This window comes from Heptranchias perlo, chromosome 16, assembly GCF_035084215.1.
Source record: "Heptranchias perlo isolate sHepPer1 chromosome 16, sHepPer1.hap1, whole genome shotgun sequence".
Taxonomy (NCBI): domain Eukaryota; kingdom Metazoa; phylum Chordata; class Chondrichthyes; order Hexanchiformes; family Hexanchidae; genus Heptranchias; species Heptranchias perlo.
In genome coordinates, this window is record NC_090340.1 from 9,190,604 (window position 1) to 9,209,828 (window position 19,225).

The window sequence follows — 19,225 nt, forward strand, 5'->3', positions numbered from 1 at the left end:
ACAAGCTGCAATGCCGTACCAATGTAATCAATCCTCACACTGCAGCTGAGAGGTGAACAGTTTGCTTAGAAACTGCATTGTGTTGCAGAGCTTTTTTTCCCCACAGGAGCTCCTTGTGAGGATGGACTTTTCCATAATTTCTGCTGATGCTGTTCTTTGATTCTCTGACTAAAAGTGTAGATGTACCATAGTGAGGTGACTATACGAGCTCTGTTACCTCATCAGTGACATTCTTGAGTCTCAAAAACAAAACCAGCTTTAGCGTACCAAAACCCATCACTGGCTCAGTACCTGAATTCATCTACCTTGCACAGTTCTGAGACTTGATCCAACAAAGCTTGTGGTTGTGGAACTTGTGTGTTGCTCCTGACCATGTGTGTTCCTGGAAGGTTTACAATATTGTAAAGTGCATGTTGCTGAGGTCTGTTTTGAGTTGAATTAATGATGAAAATGTTTTTATTCCTGCAGTCGATGGAGAATGGCCTGAACTACATGGCTGTAGCCTTCGCCATGCAGTTAGTGAAGATTCTGTTGGTAGATGAGAGGAGCATTAGTCACGTTACTGAAGCAGATCTGTTCAACACCATTGAAACACTTATGAGGATCAGTGCTCATTCCAGAGGAAATGCACCCGAAGGGTAAGTTTTAGGATTTGTTTTGGAAATTGGTTTAAAATAGCAATAAAAATTCGGTCCTTTCAAACTGAAGCAACTAAGTTTTAATGAACAAATTTAGAGAACTGGATACTATTGGTACTGGACAGGCTGGGTATTTCTTTGGATATGTATTGTTTATATTGAGGGATGAATTTCGAAGTAACAGTATTTCTGTGGACAGAGGCTTTCATGGTGCTGGCCAGATTCTTCTGTTGAAACTGTTCATCGACTAACCAGCTAAAATTTGACAAGTTATTAATTTGGATGTCTCGAAGAAAACAAAGTTCACACTGGCTCTCCCACTGATTCAGAGTTTATGCACTAAGTTGCTGAGCCCTACAGACTAGGAAGGTCCCAGGATAGATCCCTACCTGCCCTGTGTTCAGTGGTCTCAGCCGGAGCACTGGTTGGGGTGCTGCACTTGACCGCAAAGCCCATAGGGTCAAGTAGGAGAAAAATCAATCAGGCTGCTACTCCTGACTGCTACCCAGTGACCACACCCCCCCACCCGCCACCAAACCACCCATGGACGAGGCAAGATTGGGCTCAGATGTGATGCCCCCCATGCAGAATAGCCTGCCAACACTTATTGTCTAAGTTCGCACAAGAACGGCCATTTGTGAGTGCTGTGGAACCTTGGCCTGTTAAAGGGAGAGGAATGAAAACTAGTGGGGGGGGAGGAGAGTAGAATTCTCATCAGATGTCATATTTGCTTATAAAAATTCAGATTATCCAGTAATACGAATTAATCAATTTTAATAAAACAGCACAGGGAGGCTTTTTAGCACAATTTCAATTTGCATCAATGTAACTCGAATGAAACAGCTTTGAATTAAGAGAAATATGCTATATTGGTTTAAATGCCTGCAGGATTCATTAGTGCCGGTAATGTTTTCCTCGTTGGCCTTCTAAGTTTCACCCTACACAGACTCCAATACTCTGGCACCTGATCCTCACCAAGTCCTGATCCTGTTTCACCCTGGCCTCATGACCTCTGCCTCCCCATCCCCCATTCAGAATCCTGTACCTTATTTACAAATCTCTCCATGGCCTCAGCCCACCTTACCTCTGCAACCTTCTCTAGGCCTCGCCCACACCCTCTGCTCTTCCAACTCTGGCCTCCTTTGCTTTCCTCTATCCCTCTGCTTCACCTTCAGTGGTTCAGCCTTCAGCTGTCTTGGACCTGCACTCTGGGACTCTCCCTCTAAACCTCCCCCCTCGCTGCTTCTCCCCATCATCAAAAATCTCCTCAAAACTTATCTCATAGATCATGCCTTCAATCACCTCTCCTAAATGTACTGCTGTTCTCCCTTCTGTGAAGCACCTTGGGATGTAGTAAATTAAAGGCACTACACAAGTACAAGTTGCAACTGGCATCAAAATGATAAGGAGATTGGATTTTGCAAATCAGAAGTGTTTATCAATTATGTGACAGTACGTCCCAAGACTTCAGACTTCAAAATGATTCAGAAGTCGTGTTTACCTGCTCTGCGGTAACTATCTTTAATGTTTGTTTACTGAACAGATTGCCACAGCTTATGGATCTGCTTAGAGCTAACTACGAAGCTATGATGGATCGTGCACATGGTGGCCCCAACTTTATGATGCACTCTGGGATATCACAGGCCTCCGAATACGATGACCCACCAGGGCTTCGGGAGAAAGCAGAGTATTTGCTGAGGGAGTGGGTAAATCTGTACCACTCGGCAGCAGCTGGTCGGGACAGCACCAAAGCATTCTCTGCCTTTGTCGGGCAGGTAAGGGTGCTACTTGAGGATAAGAAAAGAAACTGTTAATGGAAGCTACCTAGAGACCAGTGAAATCTAGTTGGAAGTAGCCTAGGTGGTAACTGTGTTGAAACCTATATCCACATAGAAATCACAGCATGGAAATGGGACATTTGGCCCAAGCAGTATGGGCTGGTGTTCATCCTCTACACAAGCAGTAGTTCTGATCCCATGTGTCCGCCCTGTGCCCACTCCTTTTGTCCCCCTTTCCTTCAACTACATATCTAACCCATTCTTAAATGTTAAATCTGCTTCAATCATTCAACAGGCACACAACCCTCTGTAAAAAGTTTCTCTTGCTCTCTGACCTAAATTTCTTACATTTAATCTTATTTCTATGTCCCCTTATTCTAGACCCATCAATCCCTGGAAACGGTCTATTTCTATCTACTCTGTCCGATTCCTTTGTCGTTTTAAGCACCTCATTCAAGTCATCTCATAATCTGCTCTGTTCTAATGTAAACAGCACCAATTTTTCAAGTCTTTTTGTGTTTCTATTTTCTTATACCAGGCTGCATCCTTGTGAATCTGTTCTGTACCCTTTCTATTGCTCCAACATCCTTCTTATAGTATGGAGCTCAAAACTGCATACAGTACTCCAACTGTGGTCTTAAGGTTTTATATCGATTCACCATTAAATCACAACTTTTATATTCTAAACTCTTGCCATAAAACCCAATATTTAATTAGTTTTTTCATGGTCTTATGGTGCTGCTTTTAATGTTTTGTGAACCTGCATCCCCATATCCCTCTGCTCTTCCAAATTGCCCACCTTTCCAGGGTACGGTAGCATAGTGGTTATGTTACTGGGCTAGTAATCCAGAAGCCTGGACTAAAATCCAGAGTCATGAGTTCAAATCCCGCCACGGCAGCTGGCGAATTTAAATTCAATTAATTAATTAAATTCAATTAATTAATTAAATAAAAAAATCTGGAATTAAAATACTAGTATCAGTAATGATGGCCATGAAACTACCGGATTGTCGTAAAAACCCATCTGGTTCACTAATGTCCTTTAGGGAAGGAAGCCTGCCGCCCTTACCCGGTCTGGCCTATATGTGACTCCAGACCCACAGCAATGTGGTTGATTCTTAATTGCCCTCTGAAATGGCCTAGCAAGCCACTCAGTTGTAAAATCTCGCTACGAAAAGTCAAAAAGGCGGCTCACCACCACCTTCTCGAGGGCAATTAGGGATGGGCAATAAATGCCGGCATTGCCAGCGACGCCCACATCCCGTGAACGAATAAAAAAAAATTTAAAGAATAATTACTTTTTTAAATCAAATTGGATATAATGGCTTGTTGCTTGTTCTAGTGTCCTAACTTAAATGGTGATCCAGCCTACCTGTTTCAATAGTCAATTTGACAATTATTAACATCGTAAAATTTGCATCTGATCCAAAAAAAAGTGGAGAAGTGTAGAACATGATGTTTATGTTGATGCAGAGTGCCTTGCTGGCTGTTGAATGGTCTATTATCTCTACAGATGCACCAGCAGGGAATTCTGAAGACTGACGACCTGATTACTCGTTTTTTCCGCCTATGTACTGAAATGTGTGTTGAAATTAGTTACCGTGCACAACAGGAGCAACAGCATAATCCCACGGCCAATCCCACGATGATCAGGGCCAAGTGCTACCACAACCTGGATGCTTTTGTCAGACTGATAGCCCTGCTAGTCAAGCATTCAGGAGAGGCCACCAACACAGTCACTAAAATCAACCTTCTCAACAAGGTATGTGGGTTTTATAGCCATTTACCTTTAACAGCTATGGCTTTGTTTAATTTTTGAGGAGGAGGGAGGCTCACACTAATGAATGAGTGATGTTGGTACTGTGAACTGGAACACCTTCCTTTCATCTCCTGGCCAGGGTTCCTGCCAGTTTAGGCAAATGGGATTGAAAGTTTATTTATGTACCCCACTTTGTATTGAATGACTGTGTATGCAGGAACGTTATTTTAAGGGAAGTATCGCTCTCTGCTTTCCCCACAGTTTGTTGTTCTCCCCCGGGATAATATGTTAGCTGTGGCCCAGAGGATGGGTGATCTGTTTCCAGGCCACCATCAGGACAGTCTGAATCAGCCATGTTTGTCCTCCCAGTACTGGAACGGGATGATGTAGTTGAGGGGTCAAAGAATCTATTTGGTTAGAATTAAGGAACAATAGAGGAGCTATTGCACTGCTGGGTGTATACTATAGATCACCGAAAAATGGGAAGGAGATAGAGGAGCAAATTTGCAGGCAAACTGCAGAAAGATGCAAGAAGTATAGAGTAGTGATAATGGGGGACTTCAATTATCTTAATATAAACTGGGAAAATAAGAGTGTAAAGGGCAAAGAGGGGGAGGAATTCCTGAAATGTGTACAAGAGAGCTTTCTTGATTAGTACGTTTCCAACCCAATGAGGAAGGAAGCAGTGCTGGTTCTGGGGAGTGAAGTGGGGCCTGTTTCAGAGTGGGGGAGCATTTGGGAAACATTGATCATCATAATAGGTTTAGAATAGTTGTGGAAAAGGACAAGGAACAATCAAATGTGAAAATACTCAACTGGAGGAGGGTTAATTTCAGTGAGTTGAAAGGGGATCTGGCCCAGGTGAATTGGAATCAAAGATTGGCAGGTGAAACAGTAAATCAGCAACGGGAGGCCTATAAAGATGAGATAGTTTAGGTATAGACTAGACACATTCCTACAAGGGGGGAAAGGAAGGGCATCCAAAGCTAGAGCTCTCTGGATGACTAAAGATAGAGATTGAAATGATACAGAAAAAGGAGCCTTATGATAAATGTCAGGCTCATAATACAGTAGAGAACCAGGGTGAATACAGAAAGTACAGGGGAGAACTGAAAAAGGAAACGAGGGGCAGAGAGAGAGTATGAGAATAGATTAGCGGGTAACATAAAAGGGAACCTAAAAATCTTTTATAAACATGAATTGTAGAAGGGTGGGGCTGATTAAGATGGAAAAGCAAGTTGCGATGAGGACACAGTGTCTGCAAAGGGATATTGACAGGTTAAGTGAATGGGCAAAAATTTGGCAGATGGAATATAATGTGGGAAAATGTGAAGTCATCCACTTTGGGAGGAAAAATAAAAAAGCAAAATATTATTTGAATGGAGAAATACTACAAAATGCTGCGGTACAGAGGGATCTGGGTGTCCTTGTACATGAAACACAAAAAGTCAACAGACAGGTGCAACAGGTAATCCGGAAGGCAAATGGAATATTAGCCTTTATTTCTAGGGGGATGGAGTATAAAAGCAGGGAAGTCATGCTACAACTGTACAGGGTGCTGGTGAGACCACACCTGGAGTACTGCGTACAGTTCTGGTGCCCTTATTTAAGGAGGGACATACTTGCATTGGAGGCAGTTCAGAGAAGGTTCACTCGGTTGATTCCGGGTATAGAAGGGTTGTCTCATGAGGGAAGATTGAACAGGTTGGGTCTATACTCATTGGAGTTTAGAAGAATGAGAGGAGATCTTATTGAAACATACAAGATTCTGAGGGGACTCGATAGGGTAGATGCTGAGAGGATGTTACCCCTCATGGGGGAATCTAAAACCAGGGGGCATAGTCTCAGAATAAGGGGTCGCCCGTTTAAGACGGAAATGAGGAGGAATTTCTTCTCCCAGAGGGTCGTGAATCTTTGGAATTCTTTACCCTAAAAAGCTGTGGGAGGCTGAGTCATTGAATACATTCAAGGCTGAGTTAGACAAATTTTTGATCAGCAAGGGAGTCAAAGGATATGGGGAAAGGGCGGGAAAGTGGAGTTGAGGTAAAAATCAGATCAGCCATGATGGCATTGAATGGCGGAGTAGGCTCGAGGGGCCAAATGGCCTAATCCTGCTCCTATCTCTTATGGTCTTACGATTAGGAACCAAAAAAGATCACCTTGTGGAGGCAGAGGGAGTGGCTGAAATACTAAATGAATATTTTGCATCCACCGAAAGAAAAGGATGCTGCCAGAGAAATAAAGAGGAGGTACTTAAAAGGTTGGCAGTACTCAAAGTAGACAAGTCATCCGGTCCAGATGGGATGCATCCTAGGTTGCTGAGAGAAGTAAGGGTGGAGATAGCTGAGGTGCTGGCCACAGCCTTCCAATATGGGAGTGGTACCAGAGGACTGTAGGATGACAAATGTTATATCCCGGTTCAAAAAGAGGTGAGGGATAAACCCGTCGATTATGGGCCAGGCAGCCTGAGTGACGGTGGTGGGGAAACTTTTAAGAGATAATAATCTGAGACGAAAATTAATTATCACTTGGAAAAATATGGGTTAATAAATGACAGCCAGCGTGGATTTGTTAAAGGCAAATCGTGTTTGACTAACTTGATTGAGTTCTTCGATGAATTAACAGAGAGGGTTGATGAATTAACAGTGCGGTTGATGTGTATATGGACTTTCAAAAGGCGTTTGATAAAGTACCGTATAATAGTCTTGTTAGCAAAATTGAAGCCCATGGGATTGAAGGGACAGTGGCAATGTGGATACAAAATTGGCTAATGGACAGAAAGCAGAGTATTGGTGAACAGATGTTTTTCAGACTGGAGGGAAGTAGTACAGTAGTGTTCCCCAGGGGTCAGTATTAGGACCACTGCTCTTGTCAATATATATTAATGACCTAGACTTGGGTATAGAGGGCATCATTTCCAAGTTTGCAGATGACACGAAACTCTGAAATCTAGAAAAAAAAGTGAGGAGGATAGAGACAGACTGGCAAAATGGGCAAACACAGATGAAATCTAACGCAGAGAAGTGTGAAGTGGTGCATTTGGGTAGAAGGAATGAGGAGAGGCAATATAAACTGAATGGTACAATTTTAAAGGGGATGCAGTAACAGAGACCTGGGGGTGTACATACAAAATGACAAAAAGGTGGCAGGACAAGTTGAGAAGGCTATTTTAAAAAAGCATACGGCTTTATAAACAGAGACAGAGAGTACAAAAGCAAGATGTCCTGTGAAGCCTTTATAAAACACTGGTTAGGTCCCAGCTAGAGAATTGTGTCCAATTTAGGATGGATGTCAAGGCCTTAGAGAGGGTGAAGAGGAGATTAGTAGTAACAGGGACGTGGGACTTCAGTTACATGGAGAGACTCGAGAAGCTGAGGTTCTTTTCCTTAGAGCAGATAAGGTTATGTGGATATTTAATAGAAGTGTTCAAAATCATGAATAGTTTTGATAGAGTAAATAAGGAGAAACTGTTTCCAGTGGCAAAAGGGTCCATAACCAGAGGACACAGATTTAAGGTAATTGGCTAAAGAACCAGAGGCGGGATGAGGGGAAATTTTTTTATGCATCGAGTTGTAATGATCTGGAATGCACTGCCTGAAAGGGCGGTGGAAGCAGATTAAATAGTAACTTTCATAAGGGAATTGGATAAATACTTGAAAAGGAAAATTTTGCAGGGTTATGGAGGAAGAGCAGGGGAATGGGACTAATTGGATAGCTCTTTCAAAGAGCAGGCACAGGCAAGGTGGGCCAAAAAACCTGTTTCTGTGCTGTATCATTCTATGATTCATTCTTAGGAGAGGCCAGTTATTCAGGTCTGCACCTTCCTGTACTACCAAAGCTGAGGTCGGCCACTTAACAGTGGGCGAGGGTGCATTAGACATAAGCCAACTTCCCATCTTTGTGCTCTCAGTCATTAGGCTGGGTCGCCGTGCCACCATACTCTTAACTGTTGTACAACAAGCAGTTTTAGAATCATTGTAGATCCAGTGATCAATTTGGTGTTGGTAACCTTAAATGACCATCAGTTCAACCCCATGGTAAAGCTGCAGCAATGCTTCACAAACAAAAATCCCAGAGCTGTTTGATCTCTTAACCAAGGTCTGTGTCTTTGGTATTTATTGGCTGAGATGTTAAGCTAATCAGGTTGTGATTGTGGAGCATTTAATTTGGGGGGTAAGGGAAGAAGAAAGGAAGGAGGAGAAAGCATTGGGAAATGCCTAGTCAAAGTCCCAAGTATTGGACCACCTTATCCTGACTTAAAGCCTTGGGTAGTGGCTGGCCTTGATTTTGGTCTCTGTGCATCAGTCATTTGCTCTTGTGGCACTGCACTAGGCTGTACAGATCTGAAGGTTCAAAGTTCAATCTTGAGCCTTTGCTGAATAAGCCGATGTCAGCTGGGCAGCAGTTGTAGTGCTACAGTTAGTATCAGCGCACCTGGACTGGGGCGCGGGGGGTGCAGAATCTCAGGCATAGTTCTGACTGCTGATCACTGTCTGTGCTGGAAAGTGTATAATGGGTATCAAGCCCTTCATGATCGAGTAGCCTACTGACACACACCATCTAGATTGACCACTTGGGGGAATGGAGACACTGGAGAACTGCCAGTATGTGGAAAAGGCACCCCCTCCCCGCAAGAGAGAGCACCTTCGCGCAGGGAGAAGGGGAGAGTTTTTTTTAATGCTTACAATCTAATGTTGTGCAGGTACTGGGGATTGTTGTCGGAGTCCTACTGCAAGATCACGAAGTAAGACAAAGTGAATTTCAGCAGCTGCCGTATCATCGAATCTTCATCATGTTGTTGCTGGAGCTAAATGCCCCTGAGCATGTGCTGGAAACCATCAACTTTCAGACGCTGACTGCCTTCTGGTAGGTGTTAAAAATGGAAATACCCCTCTTGTTTTATTCACGCAGATAGAGAGCTAAGATGCCACGGGGAAATTCTCAGTTACTGAGGGTTTGGAGGAAGCAGGGCAAAACACTTAACCAAAGTACAAAAATAGTTCCTCCTGAAATGGATAATGATTGGCAAATGTGAAGCATCCGACCGGTTCTACGCTGGAATAGGGGCCTAGTTAACTGAAGAAATGAACTGTGCTTGTGTGTTTGAATCTGACAATTGCCTATTACCACAACTTAAAACCTATTGTGGTTCACAGGGTAAGCACACTGCATTCGTATGTTACTAAGCCGTCCAGACCAGAAATGTCCCAGGTTTGATCATTGGTCTGTGTTTGGTTAGCTGATTTCAGCAAGACGAAGTGGATGTGCTTCAACTGGGCTCTGCCCCCAGGCTGCAGGAAACCGGGCACCATTCCCACTTGTGTTTGGTGTCTTGTCACCCTCGCTAGATAACGTTCGTAAACAATTTTACAACACCAAGTTATAGTCCAGCAATTTTATTTGAAATTCACAAGCTTTCGGAGGCTTCCTCCTTCCTCAGGTGAATGTGGATATGAAATCCTCGAACCCTTCGCATTTATAAATCACAGAACAATGCTTGGTGATTACAGACAGTGTTTTCAACTGCCCGTTGCCAAGGCAATCAGTGTGCAGACAGACAGGTGTTACCTACAGATCCCCCAAATATACAAACCACCAAAAAAAAGAGAGGCAGAAACATCGAAAAGACAGCAAATGACCCGTTGTATTAAAAACAGATAACATTTGTTCGCTGGTGAGGTAACGTGTAGCGTGACATGAACCCAAGATCCTGGTTGAGGCCGTCCTCATGGGTGCGGAACTTGGCTATCAATTTCTGCTCTACGATTTTGCGTTGTCGTGTGTCTCGAAGGCCGCCTTGGAGTATGCTTACCCGAAGGCCGGTGGCTGAATGTCCCCGACTGGGAGGGAACCCTCCTGTTTGGCGATTGTTGCGCGGTGTCCGTTCATCCGTTGTCGCATGAACGGACACCGCGCAACAATCGCCAAACAGGAGGGTTCCCTCCCAGTCGGGGAGCACTTCAGCAGTCAGGGACATTCAGCCACCGACCTTCGGGTAAGCATACTCCAAGGCGGCCTTCGTGACACACGACAACGCAAAATCGTAGAGCAGAAATTGATAGCCAAGTTCCGCACCCATGAGGACGGCCTCAACCAGGATCTTAGGTTCATGTCACGCTATACGTTACCCCACCAGCGAACAAATGTTATCTGTTTTTAATACAACGGGTCATTTGCTGTCTTTTCGATGTTTCTGCCTCTTTTTTTTTGGTGGTTTGTATATTTGGGGGATCTGTAGGTAACACCTGTCTGTCTGCACACTGATTGCCTTGGCAACGGGCGGTTGAAAACACTGTCTGTAATCACCAGCATTGTTCTGTGATTTATAAATGCGAAGGGTTCGAGGATTTCATATCCACATTCACCTGAGGAAGGAGGAAGCCTCCGAAAGCTTGTGAATTTCAAATAAAATTGCTGGACTATAACTTGGTGTTGTAAAATTGTTTACAATTGTCAACCCCAGTCCATCACCGGCATCTCCACATCATAGATAACGTTCATAATAGATCATGTAACATTCGTGCCAGGCAATGACCATCTCCAACAAGACAGAGTCTAACCACCTCCCCTTGACATTCAACGGCATTACCATCGCCGAATTCCCCCACCATCAACATTCTGGGGGTCACCATTGACCAGAAACTTAACTGGACCAGCCACATAAATACTGTGGCTACAAGGGCAGGTCAGAGGCTGGGTATTCTGCGGCAAGGGACTCACCTCCTGACTCTCCAAAGCCTTTCCACCATCTACAAGGCACAAGTCAGGAGTGTGATGGAATACTCTCCACTTGCCTGGATGAGTGCAGCTCCAACAACACTCAAGAAGCTCGACACCATCCAGGACAAAGCAGCCTGCTTGATTGGCACCCCATCCACCACCCTAAAATTCACCCCCTTCACCACTGGCGCACAGTGGCTGCAGTGTGTACCATCCACAGGATGCACTGCAGCAACTCGCCAAGGCTTCTTAGACAGCACCTCCCAAACCTGCGACTTTTACCATCTAGAAGGACAAGAGCAGCAGGTACATGGGAACAACACCACCTGCACGTTCCCCTCCAAGTCACACACCATCCCGACTTGGAAATATATCACCGTTCCTTCATCGTCGCTGGGTCAAAATCCTGGAACTCCCTTCCTAACAGCACTGTGGGAGAACCTTCACCACACGGACTGCAGCGGCTCACCACCACCTTCTCGAGGGCAATTAGGGATGGGCAATAAATGCCGGCCTCGTCAGCGACGCCCACATCCAATTTTTATTCATTCATGAGATATGGGCGTCGCTGGTGAGGCCGGCATGTATTGCCCATCCCTAATTACCCTTGAGAAGGTGGTGGTGAGCCGCCTTCTTGAACCGCTGCAGTCCGTGTGGTGAAGGTTCTCCCACAGTGCTGTTGGGAAGGGAGTTCCAGGATTTTGAACCAGCGACGATGAAGGAACGGCGATATATTTCCAAGTCGGGATGGTGTGTGACTTGGAGGAGAACGTGCAGGTGGTGTTGTTCCCATGTACCTGCTGCTCTTGTCCTTCTAGATGGTAGAGGTCGTGGGTTTGGGAGGTGCTGTCGAAGAAGTCTTGGCGAGTTGCTGCAGTGCATCCTGTGGATGGTACACACTGCAGCCACAGTGTGCCGGTGGTGGAGGGAGTAAGCGTTTAGGGTGGTAGATGGGGTGCCAATCAAGCGGGCTGCTTTGTCCTGGATGGTGTTGAGCTTCTTGAGTGTTGTTGGAGCTGCACTCATCCAGGCAAGTGGAGAGTATTTCATCACACTCCTGACTTGTGCCTTGTAGATGGTGGAAAGGCTTTGGGGAGTCAGGAGGTGAGTCACTTGCCGCAGAATACCCAGCCTCTGACCTGCTCTTGTAGCCACAGTATTTATATGGCTGGTCCAGTTAAGTTTCTGGTCAATGGTGACCCCCAGGATGTTGATGGTGGGGGATTCAGCGATGGTAATGCCGTTGAATGTCAAGGGGAGATGGTTAGACTCTCTCTTGTTGGAGATGGCCATTGTCTGGCACGAATGTTACATGCCAGTTATCAGCCCAAGCCTGGATGTTGTCCAGGTCCAGGTATTGGGCGAGAACAGGATCAGGCTCGACTGTGATGCTCCTGATGTAGCCACTTGCCATTTGCTTGAGGTATCAAAAGGCTGTATAACAGTTTGAGTCACTTTCCTGTGGACCGGAGGGAATTAAATTGAAAAAGGAAAATCTACCAGCTTATTAAGACATTCTTTGTCCTAGTGCATCGTGTATATTGAGTGATTGAGCACCTCGCTGTTGTATGGAGACTGTTAACAAGAGACTAAAAGGGACCTCCACTGTCACTACTAGTGCATTTACATGAAGCTTTACCAGCTTGAAATCCATGGCTCAAGAGGAGAGTTTGTGCACCCCCAATAGGACTGCAAACACACAGTTTTTATATCAGTGCAGAGCACTTATCGATTTAATTCTAAATTGAAACTCACAGTAAATGTGCTTATAGGAGTCAGTGTAAACAAAATGGAGCTTGTTACTGGGAAGCTGAATTCTTGAAGACATTGCCATTAGCTGATTTTTTTTTTTGTTGGTCATAAATTGAATCTTCATTTTCTGTGCAGCAACACATTCCACATTTTGCGGCCCACTAAAGCTCCTGGCTTTGTCTATGCCTGGCTGGAACTGATTTCCCACCGGATCTTCATTGCAAGAATGCTGGCGCATACACCCCAACAGAAGGTAGGACAAGTACATGTCTGCGTGACTGGGCTGATGCTGTCGTTAGTTCATTCTGTGTGCGTGTGTTTTCTTACATACGATTCCTGCATTAATTGTTTGTCTGTAAATGGGTGCCCAGACTCAGCAACGTGTCCATTGAGTATCTGACAGAGAATTGAGCTGCTCTCAGCCAGGGCAGCGGTGGGGGCATTGTAATTAAAACCTCTGAGTCAAGGGTGGGGGAGGGGGGGGGAAGAGGGGGAGAATGAGCAAGGGTTCCCCTCATCTTTGTCCAACTTACCCTTGCTTGAAGTTGAGTGAGAACAGGCTGAGCTGTAATGTACCTACTTCCCTCCCTCTGCTGTTACAGGCTGAGCTGTAATGTACCTCCTTCCCTCCCCCTGCTGTTGCAGGCTGAGCTGTAATGTACCTACTTCCCTCCCCCTGCTGTTACAGGTTGAACTGTAATGTACCTACTTCCCTCCCCCTGCTGTTACAGGCTGAGCTGTAATGTACCTCCTTCCCTCCCCCTGCTGTTGCAGGCTGAGCTGTAATGTACCTCCTTCCCTCCCCCTGCTGTTGCAGGCTGAGCTGTAATATACCTACTTCCCTCCCCCTGCTGTTACAGGCTGCTAACACTCATTATCACACATGAATAATGACCACTTGGTTGGGGTGTATCAACAAGTTCCATTGTATTTGAGTGAGCAATACAGCAACTTCTCAGTGCTGGTCCGTCCCTCTTTTATTTCTTAGTATGTCCATTTTAATGTGACAATAAGAGCACATAAATTTTAATCTTAACCTAGTGAATTTCATTACTAGTGAGGATTCAGGTGAAACGCTGTAGAATCTGGGCATTAGTTTGCGCAGCTCTATGCTGTGGAAGTTATCTGGAAGAACGTTATGTATGTACGTCAAAAAAAAGGGGGGCAGGATAGATGGGACTGGCTCAGAGTTTGGTCTTGATTCACACTAACGCCTCCCGGTTAATCTGAAATGCTTCATGCACAGGTGGCTGATTCGTGGAGATGAGTTTAGAATTGTGCTGGCCTGTTCTACTGTCTGAAGTAGTGTAATCTTCCTGTTATGAGGCCTGTATGTGTGAAGTCATGTAGTCTATAACTGCACTGTAGAAATATCACTTCTGTATTCTGTCCTTTAGGGCTGGCCCATGTATGCCCAGCTGCTGATCGATCTTTTCAAGTTCCTGGCTCCTTACTTGAGGAACGTGGAGTTGACAAAACCTATGCAAATTCTTTACAAGGTGAGTGCCTTAACTACCATACGCACCAGGCCATAAAGGAAAACTAAAGACCTCCCTTCTGTGGAGAGCAGAAGTTGCTAGCAGCTGTTCTTGGAGCAGAGACTGGGTGTTTTAAATCTCCTCTGCAGCATGCTCGAGTTGCATGTGGCAGTACATGCAGCACAGGAAATACTGTGCAATACAGTACAGTGCCACAATCTCAGCTAAATATATATTTAGCTATGAGGGCAGAGCCAAACAAAGTTGATAGGATGGCCCTGAGTGGAGGCAACTTCAACCACAGACGGGAGACGTGTTGTGATATATACAGTGGTTGGTTATAGACCAGCAACAATAGAGGCCTCAGATCAGGTCACTAGCTTACACCCTCCTCCAGGGAATGATGCATGACTGGGGGCCTGAGAGATGGAAAGTAATTGTGTGTGTGTTTAAAAATAGGCAATGTGTTGAGTTTCCAGTGTAGTACATTTGTGCCTCAACAACACCATCTTCAGACAGTTTGTGTGAACTGTAGTTAACTTACTGAGGGTGAAGATAACTGGAGATATGCCGTGCCAATCTCTGCCTGTTTCGGACGTACTAATTCTTGGGGTGCACAGTTTCAGCTGATCCCTGAAGGATTGGCTCTTGACGGTGGTTGTTCAATGTTTTTTCAAACATTAAAACTCCAAGCGCAAGAACGAGTAACAGAGAGGCATATTACCAGTAAGAGTGGCACTGTTAGTTGTGATCGAGTCTCCGTTTTGTCCAGTACAGTTAAAACTTCGGTGCAACTGACGTTTCCATGCAGTCTCGCTGGCATCATGAGCAGCCCTTTTGAATATGGATAATTTAGGAGTTTAAAAACTACTAGAAAAACCTACTGTGAAATGTGCCTAACTAAACATTTCCATTGGTTTCCGGGTTTCTCCATTATCTAGTGCCGTTCCTAAACATTTCTCGGATATCGGTGAAAGAACAATTAAAGAAATGTGGTACTTGTCAAACCTGAGTGGGAATTTTGTGCAGAGCAAGACTTCTGTTCTTTTAATTCTGAGCTTTTAAAAAAAAAACTTTTTAATTCAAGGAAGCCCCCTCTACCCCTCCCCCAGCATGAGATGCTCCTTTTTAAAATGCCACTGCACAAAGATGGTTTTGCTGTTATGATTTGCCAGCAAACTGTAGCTCCCCCACAAATGACAGCTTACCAAAACAAAAAGCATTTCATTATGAGAACACATTCATACTTGAGTGTGCTGAATTTCCAATTAAAAGCTGCTATACTGAGACTGTTTCCACCATATCTAATGTAAGTTTAAAAAGGATCGCTGTTTTATGTTTCTAGGGCACTCTGCGTGTCTTGCTTGTCCTTTTGCACGATTTTCCAGAGTTCCTCTGTGACTACCATTATGGCTTCTGCGATGTGATCCCACCAAACTGTATTCAGCTGCGTAACCTGATCCTGAGTGCCTTCCCACGGAACATGCGGCTACCAGATCCGTTCACCCCTAATCTGAAGGTACCAGAGCACCATCACTTGAACCCAGGGATTTGTAGTGTGTGTCAGAACGAAAAAGGCTGAACAAATGCAACAGAGGGTGCATTTGGCATAATGTACCCCTGTGCCTCGTGTCCCAGTCTATCCAGGAGGATCCTGGACTCCCAGTGCTGTAGGCAAAACCTCCTTACTGCACAATTGCCTTGTCTGGTGTAGTGCAATCGGGAGGTTTGCTTGCAACATCAGGAGCTGGCACAGGCAGTGTGGACTCTCCTAGGGGACTTGTGTATATACTGCCTAATGTATCAAAAACTCAACGCTTTAGTGCTTTGTGCTGAAAATGATTGAAACATTGCAAGAGTTTGTTAGAATTATAGAATCATATAGCGCAGAAAGAGGCCATTAGGCCCGTTGTGCCTGAGCCAGCTCTCTGAAAGAGCTATCCAATTAGCCCCACTCCCCAGCTATTTCTCCATAGCCCTGCAATTTTTTCCTTTTTAAGTATGTATCCAATTTGTTTAAAAATTACTATTGAATCTGTTTCCACCACCCTTTCAAGCAGAGCATTCCAGATCATCATAACTTGTGTAAAAAAAAATTCTCCTCATCTCCCCTCTGGCTTTGCCAATTATCTTAAATCTGTGTCCTCTGGTTACTGACCCTCCTGCCAGTGGAAACAGTTTCTCCTTATTTAGTCTATCAAAACCCCTCATAATTTTGAACATCTCTATTAAATCTCCTCTTAACCTTCTCTACTCTAAGGAGAATAATCCCAGCTTCTCCAGTCTCTCTACATAACTGAATTCCCGCATCCCTGGTAACATTCTAGTAAATCTCCTCTGCACCGTCTCCACCAAGGCCTTGACGTCCTTCCTGAAGTGTGGTGCCCAGAATTGGACACAATACTCCAGCTGAGGTCTGACCAGTGATTTATAACGGTGTACCAGTTCTTAGACTGTTTTTAAAGGTGCAGTGCATAAATTGAGTAAAAGCAAAAAATGCACAGAAGGTCAGTCTTCATCTGAAAGGGAACTGACTGGCTACGTTTTGGGTAGAAGCTTCATTCAAACTGAGCCCACCCGGAGCATTAACCTGTTGTCTCCTTTTTCAGATGCTAACTGACCTGTATAGTCCCAGCATTTTTTTTGTTTTGCTGCAGTTCCCTCTCTTTGTTTTTATCTGTATGTAAATTGAAAGTTTTGCCTCTAAAATGTTAACAGTCACCAGAACGTTGAGTGGCCCCACACTAATCAGTACTGTATGAATGAAGGGAATGAGCCGAGTACAGGAAAGGAGTATAACTGCAGAATTAACGTGACTGTTTAAAAGTGTTTAGCACTCGATCCCATTGTGGATCACTTTGCGGTGATAACTCTGACCCTCTGTGACGAGGAATGTGTTAACGCTGTGTGGCAGGTGGACATGCTGAGTGAAATCAACATTGCTCCTCGGATATTGACCAACTTCACGGGAGTGATGCCACCTCAGTTTAAGAAGGACTTGGACTCCTATTTGAAGACACGTTCTCCAGTCACCTTTCTCTCCGAGCTGCGCAGTAACCTGCAGGTGAGCAGGACGAGGGTAATTACATCTGTTTTTATGAACTGGTTATTAAAATCTGACTCTGGTACAAGCTGTGCTTTTGGTTTTTCTAACACAAATTATACACATATAAAAGTACTGTTATAGACCCAAACATGCGAGGGGAATGCAGTATTGGGCCTGCCAATCCGAAGATCCAGGCTGGTGAGAGTTGTACATATGTGCGCAAAGTGTCCATTACTCATAGCAGAATTATCCAGGCTGACCTCATTCATCCGATTGTGATGTTACTGGACAAATAACGTCAGCAGAACCAGACGTTAAAGCCAACCTAGTCGGAGATAGTAGTCAAACAAGATACTGAAACCAGGAGCTGTTTGTGCATATGATACGGTGATCCTGTCCCAGCAAACTCTAGAAATCTACATGCCCGTGTTTGGTTTGGGAGAGTTTAGCTTGTCCAGTTCATACAACTGTCCAAAAAGTTGACTGCTGTATGGAGCATCCACTGTGATAACATTTGAATAAGGGGAGATGTGTTTCTGTGCAAATGTGATCCTATACAAGGAATAATGTGGTAGTATAGAATTGAGCTGTGGTAGGAGGGGGAGGAGAGTTTAGGACCTAACTGCTGGAGTGGTTAGACTCTGTACTTGGACTCTTTTACTGTTTACTAGTCCAATTCAATAACTTCCCATTGGGGGTTTATCTGCCTGAATTGTGACATTTCGTAGAAATTTACGGCACAGAAAGAGAGGCCATTTGGCCCATCGTATCTGTGCCGGCCGAAAAAGAGCTACCCAGCCTAATCCCCCTTTTCACCCATTTGGTCTGTAGCCTTGTAGGTTACGGCACCTCGAGTGCACATCCAAGTACCCTTTAAATGCAATGAAGGTTTCTGCCTCGACCAGCCTTTCAGGCGGTAGAGGCAGAAACCTTGCATGACTGGGGAAAACTAGCAGTACTGGTTAATAGTTGTGTGTTTTGACAGCCATATGTAATAGAAAGGAGTTTTACTGCAGTATTATTAATTCCCCTTCCCTTGACTGTATACTCAGCCAACTAACAGTCCAAAATTACTGATGCTGTTTCAGCTGCTGTTAGTTGTACTTTGACTGGTTGGCCACAGTTATACTTAACCGGTTGACTGCAGTGGTTCCTGTTTTCCCCACATTCCTAGGCTTTGCATATGGTTTTTGAAACTGGTATTTTATAATTTGGGGAATCTTTCTGATATCCAACATTACTTCAAGTTGCAAAATTAGAGCCTGGAAAATGGACAGTAATTTTATCGTGACAACAAACACAGATTGGTTGAATGTCGTTTTACTAGTACCTGCCCAGCAGCCTATTACTCAGTGCCACCTAAAGAGTCCCTCATGTTAATTTAGTGTTGAAATAGCATGCCCTCGTTTCTCATAAAAGTGGAGATTCAAAGTGGCAAGGACAGTCCGAGCAGCTGCCAAGCCTTGTGTTCTTCATTCCCTAGTCTTCACGCTGCTGCAGTGAAAGACATAATCGGGTTAGTGAGCCTAACCATGGAGGGAGGCAGTATCAGTTGAAGTAAGGAACGTTCTATAATTATTGCAGCGTTGACACATGGAACATTCAACCCATTCTTTGCTTTGAATTTATTGGTTGTTTTACACTTTTCTACTGAGTGGCAGAATTGCAATGTTAGTGATTCTAACAGCAACAATGCTAAATTAGCCTTGTTCCTTTTACTGCCTTTCACCCAACTCGCATGCAATAAGATCCTGGTTTCAGTTAGTTGAATATCTTGTACAGTCGCCACCACTTAAAACAGGCAGTCGCTTATATGGGCTAAAATGCGATAACCGTTACCCATTTGCATTATCATCAATTTCAGAGTTGCTGGTTATAGCGTCTTGGGTGCTCCGTTTATTTCAGGAAGACACAGCTGTGCTTACTCACCTGTGATATCGTATGATTGAAGTACACATGAAAATTGATGCATGATTTTTAAAATATTTATATGTGAACCAAAATAACACTCCATTCATAATAATCTCGGCAGCCGAAATTTAGTGCCCTAATTA

At 44.4% G+C, this 19,225-nt stretch overlaps 1 protein-coding gene across 9 annotated transcripts in view; it reads left to right on the top strand.

Moving 5' to 3' along the window:
- Positions 1–19,225, top strand: part of cnot1 (CCR4-NOT transcription complex, subunit 1) — a 182,845-nt gene that overhangs the window by 158,316 nt on the left and 5,304 nt on the right. For 5 of the 9 annotated variants that reach the window (XM_067997627.1, XM_067997623.1, XM_067997626.1 and 2 more), the window contains exons 37-44: positions 469–638; positions 2,182–2,413; positions 3,930–4,178; positions 8,878–9,041; positions 12,783–12,900; positions 14,045–14,146; positions 15,471–15,644; positions 17,040–17,204. In XM_067997627.1, coding sequence (XP_067853728.1) covers positions 469–638; positions 2,182–2,413; positions 3,930–4,178; positions 8,878–9,041; positions 12,783–12,900; positions 14,045–14,146; positions 15,471–15,644; positions 17,040–17,204 — 1,374 coding nt within the window. The remainder of the gene's footprint in view (positions 1–468; positions 639–2,181; positions 2,414–3,929; positions 4,179–8,877; positions 9,042–12,782; positions 12,901–14,044; positions 14,147–15,470; positions 15,645–17,039; positions 17,205–19,225) is intronic. The other 4 variants (XM_067997625.1, XM_067997630.1, XM_067997628.1 and 1 more) reach the window with 1 other exon arrangement.